At 43.2% G+C, this 27,924-nt stretch overlaps 1 protein-coding gene across 3 annotated transcripts in view; it reads right to left on the reverse strand.

Annotated features, from left to right (window-relative positions):
* LRBA (LPS responsive beige-like anchor protein) overlaps positions 1 to 27,924 on the reverse strand; it is a 3,444,508-nt gene that overhangs the window by 801,878 nt on the left and 2,614,706 nt on the right. For all 3 annotated transcript variants that reach the window (XM_069631262.1, XM_069631261.1, XM_069631263.1), the window contains exon 43: positions 14,594 to 14,709. In XM_069631262.1, coding sequence (XP_069487363.1) covers positions 14,594 to 14,709 — 116 coding nt within the window. The remainder of the gene's footprint in view (positions 1 to 14,593; positions 14,710 to 27,924) is intronic.

The raw sequence follows: 27,924 nt of genomic DNA on the forward strand, positions 1-27,924 counted from the left end.
CCAGCAAACCCACATTTAAGCAACAGGATAAAGGCTTTGATAGAAAGCCAACAGTGTATTAAAGACCACGAAAAAGCCGGAGACTTTTACAAAACAGATAGACTTCGATGAGTGGTTGCGAACTTGTGAGCCTGAAGGAATTACCAAGGTAGCAGAGAGTGGGGCAGGGACCACTGGTTGTGTGACCTGTAATGGGTGGGTTATGTGGCCTGCAAATTGCACCTAGACCAGGGAGGTGGCAGCCCATTCAGAAGGAGGCTGGAAACTTGGGGTAGGGAACCCATAAAATCCTTTGATCTACTGCACTGTAAACTATGGTTTGAAGCTTGGGGAAGATACCGGAGCCCCTTTGGAACTTTGTTGATTGTGCATCAGAATTTACAACTTGGGGAAGAGCCCTGAGCTCTGTTGGAATAGGGTGCTGTGATTTAATGTTTGAAGCTTGGGGAAAGAGAGCCCCAGCATCTTGAGAATATTGTCCTTCGGAACTGTATCCTGAACATGGGAAAGGGAGCTAGATACTGTTCCAGACTTATTACTTTGAACACTATTTTGAGTTAGGTTTTGATAGTGACAGTCTTTTTGTTTTGGACTTTATACATCGACGTTCCTTAACTTGTTTAGGTAGGGCAATTCCCAGCATAGTAATAGGGCAAGTGAGGCGTTAGAACCATCCTGTTATTTTAATAAAGGTTTTTGAAACTGTTATGTTTGTGGTCTGTGTCAACTCTTGATATCATGCCTATCTCACACTTGCCAAATTGTTTTGACACTGGTTGCACAACACATTCATCTCTCTGGCTAGTGTGAAAGAAATTCCTAAATGTTGTAAACTTTCCACTTACTAACAGGACTAAGTTCATCAGATGAAGTTGCACATTAAATCTGCTCAGTTGGGAGCTTTTTCTGAAGCTCCGAGATCTCTCATCACTCCAATTGCAAATCATTTTCCAGGCTGTAAAGTCAGCGTCAGAAAGCGCCTGTGATTTGCACCTGAAGGAAATGTCAGAACTCAAGCAGAGTGGCAATTCAAGATCAGATAGGGAGAAATCAATGGTGGGCACAGCAGCCAGGCATCCTGGTTTTGGTGTCTCGAAACGGCATCTGCTCGCAGTACCTAGTTTACTATCACTCACCAAGCAGGGTTTGCACCAAGGACACCCAAGGGGGTTAACACAGATCTGGATAACATCTGAAGTCAGCTTTCACTGATTGGAAGAAGGTCCGGAGGGGGTCAGGGTGGGGTGAAGTTCCAATGTAATTTTCGATACCATTTTAGAGCCCCACCATTCCGCCAGCCTAGTACACTCATGGCTTGCTTAGTGATCCAGATCATACGGCTCTCAGATTCCCTGACATTTCAACATAATTACACTTGCTCAGACAGTAAGATCTTACTATTCAATCTTATGCCATCACTAGGACTCTGCAACGGACACTCTGCAATGGAACAAGCTTGACAATTACGCATCTACAAAGACACATCATAGATGCCCGTGTAATCGATGGATTAAACTTACATACCTTTCTTATACCGCGCATACCTCTCATTCCACCTGAATCAAATATGCCTTTCAAATTCTAAAAATGACACTTTCTTATACGCTTAGCCTTTCTAATGAACATTAATAAGTCACTGGGACAGACTTTTGAGAGAATCTGCCAATACCTTCCTAAACCTTTATTCAGTCACGGGCAACTATATTTTGTGTGGGGTGCATTCAAAAGCACCAAACAGAAGTCCCTTTCACATGAAAAGCAGAACAACACTGACAAAAAACACTTTGCTTGTGGCTGCCAAGTGAAAACTGAAGATCCCATTCACCTGAAAATCAGGATTTTTAAACACTGACCCCAAAAATGGCTTGGCATGTTAATCTGCAGTTTAAATGTGAAAATAAACTACTGCTAACAGGAAAAATGTCAGGGAAAAAGACATGGAGCGTGTTGACATAAAGTAATGTATATTATGTTTCACATACAAAATACCAGTGAAATTTGAAAAGCCACTTTGTTTTCATGAAAAAGTGTTTCTAGGCAAACCCTTTTGCTGGCTGTTGGACACATGTTACCACAAACTCTCCAACTGGAAAGTGACATTTCCCATCTAATTACAACTGCGATAAAGTGTGCCTTGCTAAACGTGTGGAAAGCCAAGTGTTGCCCAGACTTGCTCACTCTGAAGGCAGTTACTGTAGGACAAGTTCCCCTTGGCTGGAGCTGGAACATGAAAAGCCCCTGGTCATAGGCTGGCCCAGGGAGACGACTGTGCAGGATGAAGCAGATCTCCCATTTGCTGAACATACAGATTTACAATTAATTTAAAAGCACTATTATAACTTCAGCCTTTTTCCCCAGCAACCATAAGGCAGATTTTCATCATTTATGTACACTTTTTTAGGCAATTTCCAGGCTATTTTGGAGATATCAAATTCAAGCAACTACGAGTGAGGGAACCGTAATGGCCAGTTAAACTAGGTTTCTGGCTGATCTGAAAATGTCCCAAATGTGAGAGTTGGTGAACTGAAGGAGGATATAATTAGGAATATATGTAATAAGGTACATATTCATAACTGTTATACTTTTTGTGAAAAGGGCAGTAAAGTGCCACACGGCCATGCAAAATGGTGCAGATCTGGCTGTCTTATTTAATTGCCCATTCCCCAAAATCAGAAAATATGAACATTATGGCAGTTATTAGTAACATTTGAAGGTTTTGCCACATAACTAGATTTTTTAAATAAATTTGACATGAGAACAAATAGGGCTTGTAAATTAAGCTGCCATATGTCTGCTCCAGACCCCTAAACCAATCCTGACTGGGAGGCTGGATTTCGGAGGAGAAAGAAGGGTAACTGTCCAATCCTGGTTGTGTGACCTCTTGCAAGGTACTCCCCAAGATATTTAAATTGATGGGGGTCTGCGCTGCTATATAAAGGGGACGGTACTAGGAGGAAGGGACAGAGCTGCTGAAAATGAACCATCAAAAGAGTGCTACTGACATTTATAATTGTTTTCGTCATTGATCAGTTTAATTAGTTCTTCAAGTGAAATGTGTAGAAAGTAAATAATTGTGATTTGTGTTGAACCGATTTGTGTAACTGATTTGAGTACCAAAAAGTTAATGGTGAGCCACAAAGAAGGTGGTGAGTGTAGTTCAGTGAGATTTCTATTACTTTTAATTTAAATACATCTAAATATATTTCCTGTACACCGGCCTGCTTCTTGGCTCATTTGTAGCTCAGGGGGAGGGATCGAAGGGGCATGATAAGCATTTGAAGTAGGGCTGAAGAAAAGAATAAGTGAACCGTTTGTTGCGTGACACCTTGTGTGGGGAGGGAAGGAACTCCCCATGTTGAGGGTGGTCTCTCAATAAACCATTACAAATGGGAGGCTCGTGGCTGGGATTTAGCTAGCTATTTCAGACTCATGACAGTGCATTGGGACAGACTATTCATTTTATTACAATTGCATTAAGGTGGAGAGAAAGTCATCTTTGCCTTATTAAAGTGCCACAAGGACTTTATCCCTGAGTTAGAGAAGGTGTATAGGTGAATATTTCAGATTGTGTAAGAAATTCAAGCAGGAACAGGGCGATTTTGCCCCTGCATGAAGAACGGTTTATTAAGGTGCAAAAAGCCATTGTAAAAAATAACTACTGTACAATTTGGTAAAGCCAGGGAGCATCTCCTAGCAAATTATTTCTTAAAGGACAATGAGTTGAGGACAATGCAAATAACTGTCAAACCAGAATGGTTCAGGCGGTTACCTCACTAAGCAATATTTGACTTGAAGATGGCATTTTACACCAGGCGCTTCAGGCATTTTATATGATGAAAAGATACAAATGGCTCAGCGAACTGCTCACTTATATTTTCATTTGCTGTTAGTAGAAGAGCATTGGCAAAATAGTGAGGCTAGTAGGATGAATCAGGCTGGAGACCTGTCACAGGTCCAGGATCTCATTGAACAACTCAAAAATGAGTTAAAACCCAGCAGCAAGAGAGTGCAGAGTGTGAAACACAGTTTTCTGCACTGCAAAATGTACTTAGAGTGTGTGGAAAATGTGAATACACTGCAACATGAGGTTAATGATCAGATTATTTATAATAGAGGGTTGTCATTATGGCCCTGAAGCAACAAATTAAGACCTTAGAAAGGGAAAATAGTCAGTTTATCCTTAAACAAATGGACTAACAAAAGGAGTTTGAAGAAGTGCATCAAGGTATAAGTACTCTGAAACAACAGGATGCAGCCGATTCAGGAAAAATACCTCTTGAATCAGGATGACAGTGTCCAATTAAAGAGAATAAATCAGTTGAAAATGGAGGTAGAAAAGGAACAGTCAGGTTCTCAGTAAATTGACAAGAATTAGACAAGAAAGGAATGAGCTAGAAAGGCGTGAGACAAATAGAAGCTGAAATATCAGAGGCAGCAAATGGTAGGGATGAGCAAGAGAAAGAGATAAGTCTCTTGAAGGAAAAGCATGCAACATACAAGATCAGAGGGAGAATTAATCCCTCAACATGAGGTGCAGCAAACAAAGGATCGGTTGGCAGCTCAGAGCAGGGTGCATAAGATTAATCAGGCCTTAATGTCAGAATTAAAAAGACAGTTCTCCGACTACCAACAGGAAATAAGGACAAAGAGAAGCAAGTGTGAGAGTCTCACAAACAAAATTGCGAATTACAAACAGGCGCTGATACACCTGACCAATCAGGAAATGGGGCAAGGCCCACTGATCAAGGTGAGATTCCCATCCCATCAGGGGCCTCAGGTCCATCATTTGCAACCTCCCAGGTACAAATGGAAACTGACTTCATGTTTGCCACCAACATAATGACTCAGTTGGTGCATGACTTTCACGAGCATAGGACCCTGGATTGGGTGATTGAATAGGTCACCAAGATTTATGAGGTCCAAAAAAGCCTGCTGAGGGTAAAAATACAGCCAAAACCCCAAAACCATCCAACACCCCTGCTGCTGCAAAGGTGGCAGAGGTAAAAACTACCCATCCATTGGATCTGGGGGGGGGGGGGCTAAAAGTAACCCTCCTGCCAACAAGCAAAATGGAAAGCAGAAGGGACACCCCACCCCGGCCCAATAAAATGGTAGTTAGTCATGGGCCCAGAACAATGATCCCTCTGACTCTGCCACCTATACAAGTCCTAGGTACAAGGGTAGTAAAACAATCCTGGGGTATGTATACACTCCCTGGGCAAATGGGGGGGAACTAATCAGGTAAGTACTGTCCTGGGAAACTTCCCCTTCCAAACTTCCCTCAGGAGAAAAGTATCACTCCACCTCCCAAGCTGAACTTTTTCTCCAGATATCTCCCGAATCAGAACTTCCAAAACAATCTTCCTCTCTCTCACCAGTTCCAGGATAATAGATCCCTGAACCCGAGAGGGTGGGGATTCAGGATGGAAAATTATGGGGGGAGTTTCCAGTACCCAAGCTACTCCGGGAGAAGGGACAGTTACTCTTTATGGGAGCAGCAGAGGCATGACTTGAGACCTCCCTACCACCAAGACAAGGTCTTGCAACTGGAGCGACAGATCCAGCAACTGACCAATGATCTGGGGCGCATGCGGAGGGCTCAGTCCAACCCTCAATCTAACCCTACTTCCCAGAATTCTCCAACACCCAGGGCTGATGCCTCGGAGGTGTGGGGGGGGATGGCAGGAAATGTCCAACAACCCACAGGTTCCTGAGGAGTGGGCCAGGGTGGAGGGGGAGATGCCAAGCCCTAGAGGAAGCTTTCTTCCTCACCCAAGCAGAACCCCTAATAACCTCTCAGCCTGAAAGAGTCTCTTCTACCCCTGAAATGAGCCAAGTCGGAGAGGTCAAAGAAGAACCCACTTTGTGGAGGAACTCTGGATTATCCCCTTTGAAAGAAGAGAATCCCTGGAGGATTCAGGTAAGCAGAACTCTTTCAAAAATGGGGCAACCCTCTCAAAGTAAAATGGGTCCCCAAAGACCCTGAGTGGGACAAGGTAAGTATGGAGATTGACTCAGAACAAGAAACTATTCAAATCCAAACATGTGAGAGACAGAATGGAAAATGCAGGGGGTGTCCGTTCTCCAAACAGGTTCTGAGAACTGTTGCCTGGTAACGGGGGACAGCCAAGGAGCCGGGGAAAAGGAGGATTCCCCAACAACTCCCATTGCAAGTTGCAAAGTTTTTTTATTTTACAGATTCCTGAACTCTGAAAATTGCTGACACAGAAAATTGCCGACACAGAAAATTGCCGACACAGAAAATTGCCGACACAGAAAATTGCCAAAGATCACACAGTGTTGGAATTCAATATTAAGAAAATGACCACTGACTGTCAAATAACTCAAACTTTCTTTTCATCTTGGAAGAGATGCAACTGTCAAGGTGCAGGGCCAGTGTGAATTATCAGCTCTGGTGGATACTGGATTCCAAGCCACCGTCCTTTCCAAAAAAGGCCTTTGACCAACTAAACTCAAGACGGGAGGAGGGCCACCAAATTCCACTCACACCACTTCCCGAACTCCTCCAGATTTTTGACGGGAATGATATTTCCGTTGAAGGGACTGCAGATCTGGAAATAGAAATTCAACAGCATCTGCTGAAACATCTGGTGATAGTTGTGACTCCAGAGGACACACCTTGTTTACTGGGGAACGATCTCCTGAGGAGGTCATCAACTCTGATCAACTAACTAATCACCCTATGAAATTAAAAATGAGTACAATTATGTAAGCCTGAATGGTACTTGTCAAGTAATTGATCAACGCTCTGAGAATGTAGAGTTCCATTTCAAGAAAAACCAAGTCCCAGACATCACTGTCATCTATGTAGGACAATACACTGGTGATGGGAACCCATCTCCATTCTTGAAAATCAACCTTCCTCAGAGTTTTAAGTGGCAATCCACACTGGAAGGGAACACCCTAAAATTGTACACAAGTCCAAAATCAGAAGAAACATTGAGTCCGGTGAAACCAGACAAGGAGGAACCCGCTCCAAGACTGACAGACATTCGGAAAAAGGGCGAACAGTTGTATTTCCCCATTCAGTTAAATGACAGGGAGGAGCCAGTGCTCACCAGAATATGCCTGAATAATGGAAGGAGCTCCATCAGTGAAGAATTATTCAGGAAACTCCCAAAATATCAGACCATTCCCACATTTAAATTGATTGACAAATGTGAAGTGGGTCTGGAAACCCCAAATTCCAAGCATCTCCTGTCTAGCCTGTGTATGCTAAACATTTCCATTCACAACAAAAGCATAGAACATAAGTTTTGGGTCGTGAGAGATGTCCCTTCTGGCTTTTATTTGGGAAGTGAAATTCTCAACCAAATCACAATCAATTTGGACCCAATTAATAATAAAGCCTGGTCCCAACTGGGGGGTAACCCCATGGGCTTTGACAACATTGGAAAAGCATTCCGATTGGCTCAATTGGTGTCTTATGCGGTTGAAATTCAAGTGCGAGTAGAGGTTACCATCACAGGGAAGGTGCGACAATTTACTCACCCCCCTCAGAATTACGCGAGGACAGAACCTCAAACATCAGGACACCTATATACATCTAAATTCCCATCTCCAAACACAAAGTTTGTATTGAAATCCAACATCTCTAGTAGACCTAGAACATGACACCATTCAAATATTGGTGGATAACAGCGACCCTCGAAGTATAGCTTTGGGCGCAGACACCTTTATTGGAATGGCAGTTTATCCCCAACAATATATTATTTATTTAGGTAATGAAATCATGGGACCAATCCCAAACGACTTCGACCTCAGTGACTGTATTCCTCCAAAAACGATTTTTACTAGGCATGGGGGGAATTTCCTGGTGTACTCTTCTTGCCCCTACGGTGTGGAAGAGGAAATGTGACATTAGGAGGGCGGAGGTAGTGTTCAGAGTCAAGGACCACTACCTCAAATCTCCTGCCCAGGTCAACACCATCAAAAGAGATCTCTCCATCCAACTGGAAGAAACTGCTGAAACTGCCAAGCCTGAGGTCTTCCCAGGTTTCAAGCAGATGGTCGAGGAAAGTATCAATCTTGTGGATGCCTGTGAGACCAAAGACAAAAGCCAAAACAGGTCTTCCTAGAATTCCAAGATATCTTTTCAGTGGACTTGTATGACTGTGGATGCACATCCATCCATTCAACCACCATTCCGACATACCCAGAGATGGCTCCAGTGGTTGAGAAACAATACCTGTTACCTCTCACGTCCACGAGGGCCTTCACAAAGATTATTAAGAATTTAGAAACCTGTAGGATAATTTGTCCAATCCACAGTACCTTCAACAACCCTGTACTGGAGATACTCAAACCAAACGGCCAATGGAGACTATGTGCAGACCTGAGTGAGTTAAAAAAACAGGTCCACATGCCAAGATGGCCGCTTCCCTACATCGATCAGGGACTGGCCCAGATCCAAAGGTCAAAGGTGTGCAGCATCAGTGACCTGACTAACGGTTACTAGACAGTACCTGTGAGTAGGGAAGACCAGTACAAGCTTGCCTTTTCCTTCGGGGGCAGTAGTGCACATGATCCTGAACCCCCTTTGGATACATAAACTCTAGCAATGAGTTCAACATCTTCCTACATAAGGCCATGCCCGATTTGGGCGAAAGGGAAACCTGGCCTATGTGGATAATGTTTTGATCAAGTGCTCAACTGTGGAGGAACATATAACAGAAGTCTGCTATGTTCTAACAGAGTTACAGAAAGCCGGAGCAAAACTGTCCTTTCAGAAGGCACCATGGTGTAAGACCTGAGTGAACTTCCTAGGGCACGAGATCACCCCTGAGGGTTTGAATCCCCAGGCGAAGAAGGTCAAAGCCTTATTGAAATTAAAAGACACTACCACTCTGCAAGAATGAAGAAGCCTCCTTGGACTTACTAATTATAGTTGAAAGTTTGTTTAAGACTACGCAGAGGTCACTCGACCCTTGGTCCATTTATTAAAGGCCGGAGTCAAGTAGGAGTGGAGTCCAGAACAATCCAAGGCAGTTAAACAACTGAAAAGAAGCCTTTCCCAGGTTCCTTGTTTGGCTTACCCCATAAAGAAAAAGATGTACATCTTGGAGATGGGCCTAACAGCAGTATTGTACCAAAAATATGACAAGGTCAACAAAGTCACGTCATACGCGAGCAAGACTTGGTCATCTGTGGAGGAAAAATTCAATGACTGTGAGAAGGCGCTCCTGGCAACGGTGTGGGCGTTAACAAATGACCGCCCATTCATACAGGGGGAGCACATCAGTGTCGAGACTCCTCACCAAACTTGACAATATCTACAAAGTGACAGAATCTGGGCTGGGAACGTTAGTAATTCCAGAATTACTTCCTGGATTCTGTCCATGCAAGCTTTCCTCTGGAGATCAGATATGGTTAAAACAAGAAGAGTCCCCTAGCGCACTGGTTTGGCGGACTTGCACGATTGTGCTCACGAAAACTGTCTCAAGGATGAAAGTCTAATGACCAATAACATGGAGGCGTACTTAACTTCCCCACAACAAGGTATATGAAGAATACACGTGTTAGGGGATACCCACAGTTTATGTAGATGGGTGCTCCACATGCAGATTTGATCACTGCACAGAAGGAGGACCCAATCATTGGGACATTTTATCAACACATTGACGACCCTGTGAGCTATCCTTTAACAGAGTTGGATTATACCAGTAAAGAGGATCTCCATGTTTTGATGAAGTTTTCCAAGATGTTCCGGATCCAAGATAGTTTGTTGGGAAGGAGAGCCCTATCTGGCTGTGACCAGTGGGTGGTACCTACCTCCTTCTGAAGCCTGATTTTGAACAACGTCCATGACATTAGAAATCTTGCATGAGGTTGCTTACTGGCCACACATGGGCCAGGACCTCAACACTTACCTAAAGGGGTTTCTTATGTGTGCTCAATTTCAACGCAGTTCACTTGCACACACCAAGCACCCTAACAAAAAAGGGGAATGACACTGCCTTGGTCAGATCTGTAAATCAATATCATCGGGCCAGTGATTTGCCCCTCTAGATGAAACAAGTTTATGTTGACTTACATGCTTGTTCACAAAGTGGGTAGAATGTCTTCCAGCCCTGAATGTTAAGGCAGAGACAGATGCTGCAAGGATGATCAATCACATCTTCTCTCGTTTCGGCCTCCCAAAAAGGATTGCGTCAGACCGAGGAAGCCATTTTACCAGTGAGGTGATGGTGAAGATGTGGGAGATTCTAGGGGTAAAAAGAAAACTCTGCATTGCTTACTGCCCAGCCTCAAGTGGGGTTGGGGGGTGTAGGGAGATGCAACAAAACTCTTGAGTATCCTAAAGAAGTTTGTGACAGACTCTGGACCCAGTTGGGACATCAGATTACCGTTTGTCCTGATGGCTATTAGGTCTACAACATCTTCTGCAACAAAGATGTGACCATTTGTGCTCATGACCGGATGAAAAATGGTGCTACTGCAGCATCTGCTAAGGACTCGGAAGCAGACACTGATAAATGCATCCACTAATGAGTACATTGAAAATTTAAGGAAGCACCTTCATCATGCTTTTGCTTATGCTCAGCACAATTTAGAAAAGTCGGCTGAAGGAATGAAGACCTATTATGATCTAAAGGCCATTAAGAAAGAATATGAAGTGTCAAAGGAATCGGGCCAAGGAGCGGAAATTCCTCCCATCTTGGTATGGTGCCTTTGAAATTGTAGATAAAATATCACTGGTTGCCTACAAGATCCTCTTCCCAAAAGGAGAACAGACAGAAGAAAAATGGGTCCACATAAATCAGTTGGAAAACTGCCACTCCAGACATACTTATTATACTTGTATGCTGCTGTTGTCCATTCTATGTAGATATTCCAGGGAAATATGTTTGTAAAAAGTACTGAACCTCTTTTTCTTTCTATTATTAGAGAACTAACCTCCTTAAATTCCAGCCTGGATGTGAGAGGGGAGTCCAGTGAGAACCTCAGGGACCATGGAAAAGAAGGAAGAAAGGGGGTGACATGCCACACCCTACAACACAAAGAGGCAAGGGGAGGCTGGAATGCACACTCGATAATGAAGGAAGAATGGAGGTTCTGTGCCACACCTTCCAATCCAAAGATGGAAAGGGAGGCTGGAGTGCTCACCCCTTAATGAAGGAGTTTGCACCTGATGAAATCCCACTCTGCCCTGCTCTCCCCCAACAAAGAGTCATGGAAGAACAGGGGTGGGGGCATGTGGGGTGCATTCAAAGACCACAAACAGAAGTCCCTTTCACATGAAAAGCAGGATTTTTTTTTATCACCGACCTAAAAACTGCTTTGCTTGCGGCTGCAAGTGAAAATTGAAGGTCTCTTTCACCATAAAATAGGATTTTTAAACACTGACGACAAAAACAGCTTATCATGTGTATATGCAGTTTAAATGTGAAAATATACTACTGCTAACAAGAAAAATGTCAAGGAAAAAGACATGGTGTGTGTTGACAAAAAGTAATGCATATTATGTTTCACATACAAAATACCAGTGACATTTGAAAAGCCACTTTGTTTTTATGAAAATTGTCTCTAGGCAAACCCGTTTGCTGGCTGTTGGGCATGTCACCACAAACTCATCCATTGGAAAGTGACATCCCCCCATCTAATTACAATTCCAATAAAGTGTGTCCGGTTAAAGGTGTGGAAAGCCCAGTGTTCCACAGACTTGCTGGCTCTGAAGGTAGTTACTGCAGGACAAGTTCCCCTTGGCTGGAGCATGACTAAAATGTGTGAAGACTGGGGTTGCAACTTCAAAGAGCAAACTACCAACTTCAGAGAGACTCATAAAAAACCTCTGGTCACAAGCTGGCCCAGGGACAGATGGCTGTGCTAGATGAAGCAGATCTCCCATTTGCTGAACATACAGATGTAAAATTAATTCAAAGGGACTATTATAATTTAGGCCTTTTGCCAGCAACCATAAGGCGGATTGTCTCCATGTATGCACCATTTTAGGCAATTTTCAGGTGGTTTTGGAGGTATCAAATTCAAGCATCTACAAGTGAGAAAACTGTAATGGCCAGATGAACTAGGTTTCTGGCTGATCTGAAAATATCCCAAATGTGAATGTTGGTGAACTTTGGAGGATACAATTAGGAATATGGGTAATAAGGTACATATTCATAACGGTTATACTGTTTGTGAAAAGGGCAGAAAACTGCCACACAGCCATTCAAAATGGTGCAGACCTGGATGTCCTGTTATTTAATTCCCCATGATTAGCAGAATCAGAAAATATGAATATTATGGCAGTTATTAGTAAAATTATAAAGTGTTGCCACATAACTAGATTTTTGCAAAAATGTGACATGCGAACATATTGGGCTTGTAGATTAAGCTGCCATATGTCTGCTCCAGACCCCTAAACCAATTGTGACAGGGGGACCAGGTTTTGGAGGATGGAGAAGGGTATCTGTCCAATTCTAGTTGTGTGACCTCTTGCAGGGTACACCCCCAAGATTGTAAAATTGGTGGGGTCATCACTGCTATATAAAGGGGGACTGCACTAGTAGGAAGGGGCAGAGCTGCTGAAACTTTACCATCAAAAGAGTGCTGCTGCAACTTACCATCCGACAGCTGCAAGGAAACACCAGAGGAGAATGCTAAGAGTGCATCTGGGTGGAGCAATCTATTGCTAGGAATGCCTAAAAGCTGACAGGGTCCTATTGCGGAGAGCGGGAGCCCATCCTTGAGAGTGGAGTGACCGGAGCCCTGCTCTATCTTTCCAAACGGTCCTGACATGCAGCTGGCTGTCCTGAACTTTAAACAGAGGCTTTCTATGTAAGCAGGACTGAGCCCTGGGAAACCAAAACATTGGGGTATCTGCTGGCCTTAAATCCTTTTCCTTTAAAGTGGGTGGGGGTGGGGGGGTAATTGTGTAGAGCCTTAGCCTATTTAACTAAAAATATTAATTTAATTAATTCCCCATTTGGTTGAACACTACGGGGTGATTTTTGTTAAAATTCGAAATTAACAAAGCTCACTTCCCAGTGTGAACTGAAAAACTATAGCCTATAATTTAATTGGGTAATCCTGTTTGTCCGGTTGACCTAGACTTCTATAAGGAAGAGGGGTGTCTTGTTCTTAAATCAGTCCAATCTTTTTGTCCAACTTTGCCCTACCACAGGCCTTTAAGTGGGGGGCTGGTAGAGGGATATGAAAAACCTAAATAAATTCCCAAAATCAATCAAATTTTTCTGTCGGGCTTCCTGACACAGACCAAAGCTAAATCACTCCGGGTTTATTCTAAACCAAAATTGGGGGTCAAATCATAATTGCCATATGTATTTGTACCAATCTTGAAACCCTACTGCTAACCTTTTAAACCAGCAGGAACATCACAATTGAACAACACTACATTTATAATTGTTTGGGTTATTGATCAGTTTAATTAGTTCTTGAAGTGAAATGTGTAGAAAGTAAAGAATTTTGATTTGTGTTTTTAACTAATTTGTGTAATTGATTTGAGTAACAAGAAGTTAAGGGTGAGCCACAAAGAAGGTGGTGTGTGTAGTTCCGTGTGATTTCAATTACTTATAATTTAAATACATACATATATATTTCCTGTACACCGGCCTGGTTCTTGGTTCATTGGTAGCTCAGAGGGAGTGAGCCAAGGGGCATTATTTACGTCTGAAGTAGAGCTGAAGAAAAGAATCTGTTAAACAGTTTGTTGCGTGACACCTTGACAAGGCAGGGAAGGAACTCCCTGTGTTGAGGGTGGTCTCTCAATAAAACATTACAGTTGCTCTCTCAAGAGTTCGATCATTCGGCTCACTAAGTGTTGTATCTGAGAAGAACGAGATAGTTAATTGTGTTTACTATTAAATATATGAGTGAATAAATAAAAGTGCAATGATATTTAATTAATAACCTTTAAGATATGCTAGAACGGCTATGTTATGCCGGGTACAGCTATTATTGTAAAACAATTTTGATATTTATTTTTACAAATCCAAAAATAAATCTAAATCCCAGTAAAACGTTTTTTCTTTCAGGATTAAAAACAGGGCATTCCACCATTCAAGTCAATGAAGAAACTTTATAGGACGGCAGAACACACACGCTGTTTCAATCTGTTTAAGTGCAAGTTCGCCATAATTTAAAAATGCTTATTTTAGATTGGCTAGTAACTGCTCTTCGATTACGTCGCCCTTGCAATAGGGTCTGCCAAGTGTGGCGTCGCTACGGGTTTGCATTAATGCTAAAAATGCACAAGAAGATATATGCCAAAGCATATACGAGACACATCTTTTCTAATAAGAAGCTGTTCGGCCTATACAACATGGCTTCATTCTTTGGGAAATCGTTTATCATATGTGTGATGGGTGTAGAAAGGAGCTGGAAGCCACACTGCCATGTTTCCTTTGAAAAGTGTCATATGATCTTTTATGTCCATGAAGAAGGCAGGCCTAATTTTAGAAATAAAATGCATGCATACAGAAGAGGAAGCTTCTGTCAGCACGGGGTCAGAGGTTTGTCTCTCACACAGAGCATGCACTGCCAAGCAAGCCGCCTCTAACAAGGCGCCCTTTCCCACCCCTCAACCCCCTGAAGAGAACTTCAAGACTATTACCAGCCACAGTGTTGAGAAACATCAGGTATTCAAAGTTGGAGATTTCCCGATGCTGCCAGCGCTGGGTCATGTTCGAAGCCTTAAAGATCTGACGGGGAGTGGCCAGAGAGATGCGCCTGAAAGAGAGAAGCAAAGACACAATTGTAAAAGAGCAGAGTCTCTTCTGGGCGCTTCCCCCACATCCTTCAAGTAGTCCGCTAGAATGTGCTCTCCCTATTGTTGCCCCCGATCGCCCAACGATTTTCAGTTCCCACTCTCACATTGCCTTTTGGCTACGCTGCAACTTGAACAGTCAGTCTGTAAGTGTTATAGGTGAAACTGCCCACTGAAGTTCATTGTGTCATACCAATATAGTGCACATCTTTAAGCTCCATTTATTTTAAGCGTCGGTTGCTCCAATATCACAATGTTTTAACAAAACTAACATTTTAAAAAACAGTGCGTAGAGCATAACATGCACATCAGCTAGCCTAGAAACACGTTTTTTGTAATATCTGGAGCACAAGCCTGGGGACCTGGCTGCCCTGTTTATTTTCACAGTTGTGTAACCTAATGAGGACAGAAGAATAACAGTCTTAAGTCAGCGACTGGATATTGTCATGTGCCACGGGCTAGATTGGGAGCAGCCTTCATAAATCGCCGGTGCAGCTGTGACGGCTGACCAGGGCTGGGGAGGCTTAATCCGAACACAGCCGCGTGTGACCACTGATCCCGGAGCATTACTGAGGACATTATTGCTTGCCATTTAAAAGCGCACACCTCCAAATAAAGCTGTCGGGCGTGATATGTTCCCAAGTCAATTGAGAATATACTGTTGGCTATAGTGAAAGAAGGGGGCCTAGACAACACACTCCATTCTCTTGAAGCTCAAAGTCTGGGAACCGTTGGGGCCCGGCTATAAATATTTCTTGCAATTACATTATTGGTGGCGATTTCCTGAAGTTTGTCATAAGAATATATGAAAGTACTTCCCTGAAGTTGCAAAAATTATGGAATTCATCGTGGAAGGTAAACTGGGAACATTTTTCGGGGTACTCAGTAAACAAATACATATTACCAAGAAACGATTAGAACACAATTATAAATACAATTCGAAAATAGATTTAAAACAACACGAAAGGACAACAAAGTAGTTTGAAAACAGTGCTCATTAAACCAGGGAGAGTTCCCTCTTAAGAACAACAAGACTTTGTTACTTACCTGTAACTGTATTTCTCCAGCATTGATATCTTTCATAGAATCACATGCTTGAATATTCGCTGTGGTCAGACTGGGAATCCTTGGTTTTAAATCTATATCTGCCAAAAAAAATGTCTGTAGAACATGCATTGCCTGTGGTTTCCAAATTATAAATTACTCAGTGTAGTGATTAACGTACTCCTAATCCATAGTCCCCTTTCCTCCATAATGCATGGGCATCCCTCTCTAGGGACGGGAACAGAACTTTTTTCACCAGAAAAAATGCCTTTACGACTTTAAATTTAGTTGTGGGTGGGGGCGTGGCCCCAGGAGTCAGTACTCCCTTCACTCCGCCCTCGGGCGCCGCACCTCAGTCCACTTTGATGTGTCGGCTATATTAAACTACCTAACTACATTACTTATTTTAAGGGGGGAGGATGGTGGGACATATGGAGGAAAGGGGACTATGGACTAGAAGTATGTTAGTCATTACAGTGAATAACTTATAATTACTCGAACGTCTTGTCCCCTATCCTCCCTACTACATGGGTGATGACCACTGACTGAAGTCCCAGGGAGGGAGACGTTAAAAACACTAAGAGAACAAGTTCCTCATGACTGCTTGCCTGAAGGCTGAATCAGATTGTGCGCTGCCATCTAGACAATAATGCTGGCAGAATGCTGAGGGGGGGTAGCCCAGGTAGCGACCCTGCTGATTGTTTTCCATGGCACATGCCCCTGGAAGGCGACCGCTGTTGCCTTGGTCCTGACTGCATGAGTGTGAAAATGTGCTGGCACTTCCTAATGCTGACCCTTGTATGCCTTGTGAATGGCCACGACCATCTACCTAGCAATAGAGGCCTTTGATGCCTGATAACCTGGCTTTGACCCACCAAAGGAGATGAACAATGCATCTGACTTGCTAAAGTATTTTGTCCTGTCCAGGTAGAACTTCAGGGTTCTCCCGACATCAAGTCAGTGCAATACGTTTTCTGCTTCATCCTTTTGGTTAGGGAATAAAGTTGGCAGAAATGAATGGTGGGTGCGTAGCACCACCTTGTCACGATGGAACGTGGTATAGGGTTCCGAGGCCACCAGGGCATGAATTTCGCAGTTCCTACTAGCTGAAGTAATGTTCATCAGCAGCGCTGTCTTGATTGTGACCAATCTGATGTCTACGGGTGCCATAGGCTCGAATGGTTTATGCGCCAAGGCCCCCAGAACCGCGTGGACATCCCAGACCAGGTGTGGACATTTTATAGGGGGGGTACAACCTCATCAGCACAGTTCGATGCCTCTTGACCAGAGTGTTGGAAGTGGAGAATGGGCTGCTGTCCACTTTTTGTAAGCACATATGGCCACTAGGTAGGTACGGCATGTGTCGACCAGTACCCCGGACTCTGCCAGATGTGCCAAGAACGACAGCACCTGATCAAGTGTGCAGGTAAAGGGGTATATACATTTTTCTGTGGCCCAGAAGCAAAATCTGGTTCATTTGCTCCTGTATTAATTCCTGGTAGAATCACTCCATGCCTTTTGAATTATCTTCAGGTCGTACTGAGAAAGGTGAAGGTGCTGGAGGGTTATGTGCTCAGGAACCATGCTGCTAGGGCTAATTTCTCCGGGAGGGGTGCATCACTGCACCCCCCTGCTGTGAGAGGAGCAGCGTTCCCCCACCGGAAGGGGCACCAGGGCCTGTGCCAAGAGACATAATAGGTCCGAAAACCATGGTCTGGCCAGCCACTGCAGCGCTATCACGATTAGCCGTTAACAAGCTTCTCTGATCTTGCAGATTACCTTGTGGATAACTGGTGTCTCGGAGGGAGTGCGGACGCCAACATCCTGCTCCATTGAAGTTGCAATGCATCCCCTAGTGAGTCTCGGCCCTGCCCCAGCCAGGAGGCAAACTGCTGGCATTGCTGGTTCTGCACCGTGGCAAATAGGTCTATTTGGGGCTGGCCTCACCTTTTGAAGATCTCCAGCAGGACCCGTTTGTTCAACTGCCACTTGTAGTTGTCTACACCCAATTGGCTGAGTCTGTCCGCCTCCAGGTTGGACTCCCCCGGAAGATGCAGAAAGCCATATGTTGTGGGATGTAGACCATTCCCATATCTTGATGGTGAGCCTGCACTGCAGGGGGATCTGGTACCCCCCTGTTTGTTGAGGTAGTACATGCAATTGGAGCTGTCTGTCTGAATACAGACCGGGCTGTTCTTGATCACCAGTAGGAAGGCCTTGCAGGTCAGCTATATGGCTGTCAGTTTGAGCCAGCTGATGTGCCTCATCTGGTCCTCCTTTGTCCACAGACCATGTTTATTGTGGTCGCCCAGCGTGGTGCCCCACCCCTCCAGGGAGGAAGTGGCAAAACACGCTGTGAAGGGTTTTCACTGTCTGCGCTCCCAACTAACTATGGTCAGAAAGGCAGAGTCTTTAAGTGAGTATTGGAATAGGGAAAAGATCCAATTACATGAATAATTACTGAGACATTGGTATTAATTTTAAAATCTGATTTTTAGTCAGATGAGAGTGCTGACAGTCAACACAAAAAAACACAATTTTTCAACAAACTTGAACAGCAATTACTCACAAGTAAATACGCCAATGTTTTTCAAACAAAAGACGCCTTGTATAAACATAAATAACAATTTTTCCACAAACTTGAAAGTCAATTTCTCACAAATAAATACGCCAATGTTTTTCAAGCAGAAAAATGCCAAGCAAAAAAACGACAACACGTGTTTCAACCCTAACCGGGCCATCCTCAGGACGTGTGAGTCTAAGAGTTCCTGTGTCTCGTATAAAAAAAAATATATTACTCACTGATAGAGACAACATTTGTTCATTTCCACAAGGAGTGCATGGTCACCATTATGTACAAAAACAAAGTATGCCTGATGTTACATTCATTCAATTTTTTTTTATTAGCACAGAGATGTAAATGTAAGTATAACAAGAGGAGGAGGAAGGAGGGGTCAGAGGGGGGGAGCGAGAGGGGGTTGGATTATGGACAAAGAACAAAAAGAAAAAAGTCATTAGTTGCCAGGTATGTATAATTATCAAACTTACATAAACGAAAAGATGACACCTGGTGAGCAGAAAATATAGCCCGCTAAGGGAGCAAAAAGCTAACAATATGGTTACTCGAGATTACCTGTGTAATGCTAGGCAGCAAAAATGGTGAGACTACATTGGCAAACTCAACTTCAGATGGAACATCGGCGGGATATCAAATTTGTTGGACTTAAACACATTAAGCCACATGCAAGGGGCGGCAACAGAGAACTGACCCTACGTCAAGAGGAAGCGCGCATGATTTGCAAATTGCGCTGTCTCCAAAGAGGACTCAACCAAGAACATGAACTGAATGTATTCCTATAGGTTCTAAACAAACCGCATTTTGCCTAAATTTGCTTTCTAGGATTGACACAGGATTTTTGGGATATTAGAATTATTTACATGTATTACCAATTATTTTTCATTATTTGCATACCTGCTCTAAACCCTAACTTGTTTTTGCACACCTGGATAGCTGGATAGCAGATACTCAAATATTTTCCCTCAGTGACTGCCTTATTGAAGTCAAAGAATGATGTACAGATGACATTTGGTGATGCCATTTTTAATACATATGAAGGATTTGCGGGTTCTATCATACATGCCCCTGGCAAGCAGCATTTTATTTACAACTAATGTGCTTCCTGACTGGTTTGTCCTACTTCTACTTACCATAAATGTATACCACTATAATATTTACTGATTTTCAGTACCCTTCAGGAAAATGGAGTCAAGACTTTCAGATGGTTCAGCAACCATCACGTCAGTGATGCCAGTCCCAGAGTGCTAACTTTCACTAAACACGGACAACATACGCATTTACCATATATGCTTCTACTAACTACTGTTTCTATATGTACCCAATGACAACACACCCTGATGATCCTACATTTTGGCAAGTCTGGAGCAAATAACACGTAGGAGTTGACTCACCCTGAAAATGCACCATAATGTTGGCTGTCCCACAACCACAAGTCAACTAGACTGACAAACAGACCTCACTCGGATTGGCCAAATGGGCCGACGCCCATTCCATGCAGTTCGCGCTACTCGCGCTGAACATGAATAATGTAACGCACTACATGTATTAGTTAAATGTCCTTACTGTACTCAGAATAATCAACACAATAAAACATGTACTCTTTAGACTCACGTTACCAATATTCACACGTAAGGGTAATCAATGCAGCAGCCGTTTTCCTGTTACAAAGTGTAACCTAGCGACCGGAATACACGTGACATATCACGTGACCAAAGACTACTTCAGCCTCGAGCTTGCTTATAGGCTCTTGCTGCCAACACCCCCTGCTTCCAGCCTAACTAGATTGGCCAAACGGCAGTGCACCACTACATACGTGCGTTCAGGCGTCAGATACAGGCAAGTCTAAGATCCAGTCAGCTTTTTTGCTTAGCTTTGTTGCTTCGTTTCTCAGCAGCATTTCTATACTCCAAACATTACGCTCCAAGATGTAATCTTACAAACTATACTCAAACGATCTCACGAGATCTAAAGTGTCACATTACAATGTCAATTCGATAGCTTCCCCTGAATGCGAATTGACATTCATCTTCTCTCCCCCCCCAATTTTTATTTTCAGTCTCCTTGGGGAAACCACGTTCTTGCTACAATCAGCCACCTTTACACCTTGCGGACAACGTTCTCTAATAAACTTCAATTCCACGATACCTGCATCTTTTGGAAAACATTGATGTAGGTAAGCAGGTAGTTTGTCTAATGGGCCTCTTTACCCTATGCCATGCACGTGGCATTTACTAACTCCAAACCTCTGATCTTGGCTTTACAAATCCTATCAATAGGATTACAATGGATTGTCTTTGATTTTTAGATCCTGACATTGAGGAAACGATCGAATTACAGCACATGAATAGGACATAGACAGAGTGCGAAAACAAATGTCTCACCATTTTCGCTGCATAGCATTACAAAGGTAATCTCGAGTAACCATATTGTTAGCTTTTTGCTCCCTTAGCGGGCTATATTTTCTGCTCACCAGGTGTCATCTTTTCGTTTATGTAAGTTTGATAATTATACATACCTGACAACTAATGACTTTTTTCTTTTTGTTCTTTGTCCATAATCCAACCCCCTCTCCCTACCCTCTCCCTCCCCCCTCCGACCCCTCCTTCCTCCTCCTCTTGTTATACTTACATTTACATCCGTTTAAAAAAAAAAAAAAATTGAATGAATGTAGCATCAGGCATACTTAGTTTTTGTACATAATGGTGGCAATGCACTCCTTGTGGCAATGAACAAATGTCTCTATCAGAGAGTAATATATATATTTTTTATACGAGACACAGGAACTCTTAGACTCACACGCCCTGAGGACGGCCCGGTTAGGGTTGAAATACGTGTTGGCGTTTTTTTGCTTGGCATTTTTCTGCTTGAAAAACATTGGCGTATTTATTTGTGAGAAATTGCCATTCAAGTTTGTGGAAAAATGTATTTATGTTTATACAAGGCGTCTTTTGTTTGAAAAACATTGGCGTATTTACTTGTGAGTAATTGCCGTTCAAGTTTGTTGAAAAAATGTGTTTTTTTGTGTGGAGTGTGAGCACTCATTTGACTAAAAATCAGATTTTAAAATTAATACCAATGTCTCAGTAATTATTCATGTAATTGGATCTTTTCTCTATTTCAATACTCACTTAAAGACTCTGCCTTTCTGACCATAGTTGGTTAGGAGCGCAGACAGTGAAAACCCTTCACAGCGTGTTTTGCCACTTGAACTCTAGGGGGTTTTGAGAAATTACTCGTGTGGTCTTCGACCGCTGTCGCATACTATTCTAAATAATAACCTTTCTGATCCTGCAGAATATTACTAGGAATGCGCACAACCAAATAAAAGGATAATTTCTCCCATTTACCCTCCAGGGAGGAGTCTGTCGAGATGGTATAAGCCAGGGGCGGTCTGAACGGTCTGCCCTCCATTAGACTGGTGTCTTGCCTCCACCAACTCAAATCCTGGTGTGGTTGTGCCAGGATGGTGACTGATGCTGCTCGAGTGCCGGTTTCCTGGTTCCAGGAGGTTGAAAAATGTAACTGCACCCTCCTAATTTTGAGCCTTGTATGCAGAACAGCTAGGAGGCATGCTGCACTAATCCTCAACAGCTGTTGGTACCACCAGGCCGAAGTTTCCGACCTCCGGAGAAAATGCCCAGTAGCCACCTTTAGAACCGCCACCTTTTCCCTGGTGGGGAAGATCCTCTGCCCCTTGGTATCCCACATCAGGCCCAGGAAGAATAAGGTTTGTGTAGGCTGAAACAGAGACTTTCTCTGGTTGATGTAAAGTACATCCATTAGTCTGGAGGCAGTATTCTGAACCTCCTCCGGGAACTCCGTCCAGACCAACCAGTCATCAAGGTATGGGTATAGGAGGTGGACCTCTGATCTAAGCCACAGCGCCACTGCATTCATGTGCCTCATGAATACTTGTGGGGCTGCATTGAGACTGAATGGAAGACCCTTGTACTAGAAGTGTGAGCCCATGAGTCTGAACCGGAGGAACGAGCAGGGAGGCTGCCATATTGGTACGTGTAGGTTATGCATCCTTCAGGTCCAGGGAGAATGTCCAGTCTCCCCCACACAGAAACTGGGCTATCAGAGCTGGCATAATCATCTTGAACTTTTGTAGGGATAGGGACAGCTTTAAGAAGGATAGACCAAGAACCACTCTCGCAGGGCTGCCTGGTTCTTCTTCTGTATTGCGAAAATACGCAAGTAAAGCCCCACGCCTCTCTGCGAGAGGGAGACTTTTTCTAGCGCCCCACTCACAACCAGTGAGTGCATCTCTGCAAGGAGAGCTGGTGTCCCAATCTGAAGCAGTGGTGGAGAGAACAGGGGGATAGGAGGCAGGGGGAGGTGGAAGCCATGAGAGACCACCAATAGGATCCATGGATCCGCAAAGAGTCTGCTGGTACTGAATGTGAAGAGCAAGCTTGCCCCCCCACCGGAGAATTGTGGACCTTGATGAACTTGCCATTTCTTCTTTTCCTCTGAGGCTGGTGCATGGGAGGGGAACTGGAAGAAGCTCTTGTATGAGGTCTTTTGTTGCTTGCGCATGTGGTGGCTGGTGGACCCATCAGGCTGCCTAGTTTTCCTGTCCTTGAAGCCCCTGAATCCTCAAAATGCTTTTCCTCTGTCCGATCGGCTTTGTCCCTGGCTGAACAGCTTGAGTGTGGGTTTTGCCAGCATTCCCAGGGTCTTGGCTGTCTGGGAACTGTTCTTTTTCTTGTCCAATTCATTGTCCGTGGATGAATGGAACAAATCCCTCCCTTCAAAGTAAGATCCAGGATGCGGTCTTGCTGAAAAGACTCCTAAATAATTCTATTCTGAATATAAATGAATTCCTATTCTTTTCAGCTCCTATTTTGATTGCAAAGGAAGGGGACCTGCTTGTCTGTTCAGTGGTTTCTTCAGTAACGGAAGCCAATAGCCTTGCTCCACCAACTGGAGAACCCAATGCTTCAGAGGTATTCTCCTTCCAATTGCTGAAGTGCCTCCAACCACAGAGCCTTGAAGGGAGAACACAAATGGGCTTCTAAGACACCAAAGCGGCTGAGGTCAAGGACGCACCCAGTGTGTGAAAACCCCCTTTGCCCCAGTTGGTCTAGGCCAACTGTCCTCTTTTGACAAAAGGGGTGTACTGTTGAAAGCCTCTACCTCCCGATGCCGAAGATATGGACTGGCTCTTGGCAGGTTGCTGAATTGCCAATCCTAGTGATTTTGCCATCTGTCTTGAATCCTGGAATCTTTCAAGGGAGTAGTCGGTTCTCGGCAGAAGAAGTGTTCACCGTCAAAGTTTAGTTTGAGCAGCTAAATCTCTGGTGAAAACCCAAGCTCCAAAGGTACGAGTGTCTTCAGAAGACACAGTTAATTTTCTAAATAAGAGTATATGATATCCAATTCTTGGCGAGCTCCTTGTTTGTTTTGTAATTATTGTAAACGCAAGTTAGTTGTCAAGCAAAAAAATATTTGTCCCTTTTGTTGTGGCTGCTACACAACGGCAAATTGAGAATAATGTAGATTAGGGAAAATGTTTTTTGCGCCAACTGTAGATGTTATAATTCCCTTGTTTGTTGCATTTCAACTTGAAAAAAGGAGATATTGCAATTTTGATAATTTATGCCATGTATTTATTAATATTTTTGTATATCGTGCTTGTCATTCGATTTGCCTCTCAAAATTTTGCCTATCTACACATATTTCACCATTCCTATCCAATTTGGAAGGGATCTTCAGGAGAGGTTTAGTTTCAAACACGCATTTACAATTAAATAAAATCCTTTACAAAATAAGGGTATGACCCCTTAACTCAGGAAAAAGTGTCCACATAATTCGCAATTTCACACTTTTCTTAGCTGAGTTAAAAGTATATTTTCATTGTGTTTTGTTTTGTTTTCCTGAAAGTATAAAGATGAAGCAAAGTATATATTCTGGCTCATAAGTATGCCTTTTCTTACTCATAGAAATGAGGACTCTGGGTCCGCCTGATGCTCCCTGTAGGACAGCTGACGTCCCCATTGACCTTCACACACAATCTGCTGTGTCGAGGGCTGCTTACAGGACTTGGCAAGATGCTTCCTTCCCATCACTCACTACTTCTAAGAAACTGTCTCTAACTTCGCCCTCTGGCAAATGGGCAGCTGTCTCCGAGATAATATTCCAGAGTACGCGGGAGTATTTCGCCAGAGCATGGGAGGCACCCTCGGACACAATGACTTCTTTGCCAACATGTCCATCTTTTTCACCAACCTGTCTTCAGAAAGGTTAGACATTGACAGACTCCAGTTCACACTAGCCATTGAGGGTTTGCGTGCAAGGAGAGGTACATCTGATCACTGTGGCACTGCTTATATTTATTTGTGAGCTCCCTATCGACTGATCTCGTTGAACCTGGGCACTGACAGAGAGCCAAAATAAGGTCTTCTATGGCCACCTTGAATGGCAGGGGGGTTTGCGACTGCGTCTCTTTGTCCAAAATATCTGTTAGCTCATATTGCAGCAGGGTCTTAGAGTCCGAGGGTGGTCATCAACTTTTGCACTACCCTTTGAAACTACACTAGGGTGTGCATATAGCTCCAACTGCTGAACGTCAACATCAGGGGAGGTATTGTGATGAAACTTGTGGAATCATCACTAACTCCCCGGGGGGAGTCTCCTCCTCCATGGCCAGCAAAAGGCAGCCGCTACTGGATCATGAACCTTTAGGGGGTGTGACCTTTTCTCAATGTCTTCACACCGGTTTCTTCAGGCACAGCCATCTATACTTTATATACATTAAAGAACAGGCAAAAGCACATGTGTATTTTTATACAGTAGCAGCCAGTATCAGTCCAGAGACAGCTACCAATCAAAACAAAAACCCATTGGTATGGACGAAGATTGTACTATTTATTGTTTTAAGAAACAAGGCTGTGGAATTAGACAGAAAGGATAGAATGAAGTTCAAACTATCCCTCCCTAGTGTGGTGTCTCAACTAGGTTACGGTGGTGTAGCGCCTATCTAACAGGGATAGGATAAGAAATACATTGCCAATTTCTATTATTTGTAATACATTCAGCCTTGTTGGTCCTATATCACTCTCTTGCACTGTGTATATATATTGGAAGAGTAAGTAGTAAAAAAAAGCGCACCAGGGAAAAATACACGTGGGACATCTATTGGGATAATCTATACTTTAATAATCCATAGATTGTCTCACTGACCCTTTGGTGCTTGGGTTAAAAAAGATACTAACAAACAAAGGAAAAGGAACAAAAACATCCCTTTTTCCCCTAGAACAATCGCCACTCTCTGTGGATATATTGAACTGGCGGTGATTGGAAATAGGTAAAAAGTTTGCTCAAGCCCCAAAAATAGGCCAATTTTTGCTTTTTAGGTGTAGCAAACACAGTTGATCGATTTCAGTGGCATAAACTTCGATCAAGCCACTTTCATCAGGACAGTCTTTGGTCTTCCCAAACTGATATTATAACAAAATTGTTAACCAGACTGCGGAGACAGAGATGGATAATACTTTACCACCTCGTTGACTACGATCAGATGGTGACATCTCTCCTAGGGAATGATGAATATTACAAAGTTCTAGTAGGGGACCCTACAGATCGTCTCCGAGAAACGATCACAAGCATTGTAGAAGAGGCAGCATGCAAGGGATATATTAGCACTAAAGAAGCTACTTTTTTAAAATCCCAAATTTCCAAAAATTCCAGTCTTCTATGCACTGCCTAAGGTGCACAAGGGGACTCTGCCCCCTCCATGACGACCGATAGTGGCTGGGATCGAATACATCTTGGAACCACTCTCACAATTTGTGGATTTTTTTCCTAAGGCCGCAGATCCCCAAGATGCGATCATACATAAAGGACACACATATGCTCAAGAATGTCACCTTTGATCCAACCATCCAGTTCCTGGTGATGTTAGATATAGAAGCTCTATGTACTAACATTCCCCAGGCAGCTACATTTGAAATCGTTGAAAAGGTACTTACTGACCTGGTTATACCACCAGAGATTCTAATAGAGTTCATCGTACAATTGCTGAGTTAGCACTCACAAAGAATTTCTTCCTGTACAAAGATACGTTCTATCAGCAGTGGTCTGGTACAGCGATGGGTGCTACTTTTGCCCCATCCTTGGCCAATCTGTACGTCACCAATTTTGAAGAGACTTACATATATCAAACATCGAACCCATTTAGGTCCCAGGTTACCCTTTGGACTCGTTATATTGACGACGTATTGGCTATCTTCACAGGAACCGAAGCAGCATTCAGAGAATTTCTGATTTGGCTAAACTCGAGGAATGGGTACCTAAAATGTACACACTGTATATCAAAAGACATCATACATTTCCTCGATGTGGAAATAACAGCCACGCTTGGCAAATTGGCAACCACGGTTTTTCGTAAACCGACGGATCGCAACTCTTTACTAGAATATTCTAGTTTCCACCCGAGGAGTCTCCGAGAAAACTTGCTGTTTGGCCAGTTCCTGCGGTATAAGAGAAATTGCTCCAGCTTGCAGGAATGTGACACATAAAGTCATGTGTGCTGACAGGCCACCTCCTGGAACGTGGATACCCTAAGAAAACCATAAAAATTGCAAGAAAACGCATAACATACCATGTGACATCACCTTGCAACAAAAAGAACGTCCAGTTGGCAAGAAAACTATCGCTGCAGTTTTTAGCTACTCTAACAAGATTAACCTAATCAACAAGGAAATCATCAAACTATGACCCATATTAAATGTCGGCCCAGTCAGTCTACCAATACCTCGTTTTGCAATGAAAAAAAGAAAGAACTTGAGAGATACATTCATACACACCTCTGGATGAAGCCACTGGTCACACAACATTATGGAACAATGTAGTTCCATATGGTCACACACCATGTGGCCAATGTAATGTATGCATACTTACCAAACAAACTAAAATCTTAGATTTAGGTTTGAAGACACCTTGGAAACAAAATTCCTTGACGAATTGTAATACACCGAATGTCATTTATATGATATAATGCCCATGTGACAAAAAATACATTGGCATGACCACCAGACCAGTAAAGAAACGTATACAGGCACACATGTCGTGTATTAGGACCAAAAGGGAAAATGCACCATTGGTTGACCATTTTACTATGCTCAAACATCAGGAAACAGAACTAGAATGGACAGAGAGAAAAGGTGAAGTGTCTAAGAAGAGGAGGTGACATGACCCATCTCCTATTCAAAATTGAGCAAAAATGGGTGTTTCATTTGAAAACAGACTGAATTGGTCTGAACGAAAGCATTCCATGGCATTCATTGGCCATGATTACATAGATAATGGTTAATTGCAAACTGTGTGTCCCATATTGATGTTAATCGACAAATTGCTCTGCTCTGACTGCGTGTCATATGAGATCTGGGCACTGTAGCTTAATTTGACTTGGTCTTACAGACCTAAGCCACATGCTTTTTGATATGTTTGTTTTGCATACATAAGATACAGCCTCCATTCTCTAAGAGGCACCAATCTGGAATCTCATGGAATGGTCTAGTACGTAGGACACAATATAAAATTATTCCCG

Source organism: Ambystoma mexicanum, chromosome 6q (genome assembly GCF_040938575.1).
Source record: "Ambystoma mexicanum isolate Mex_15411 chromosome 6q, UKY_AmexF1_1, whole genome shotgun sequence".
NCBI lineage: Eukaryota > Metazoa > Chordata > Amphibia > Caudata > Ambystomatidae > Ambystoma > Ambystoma mexicanum.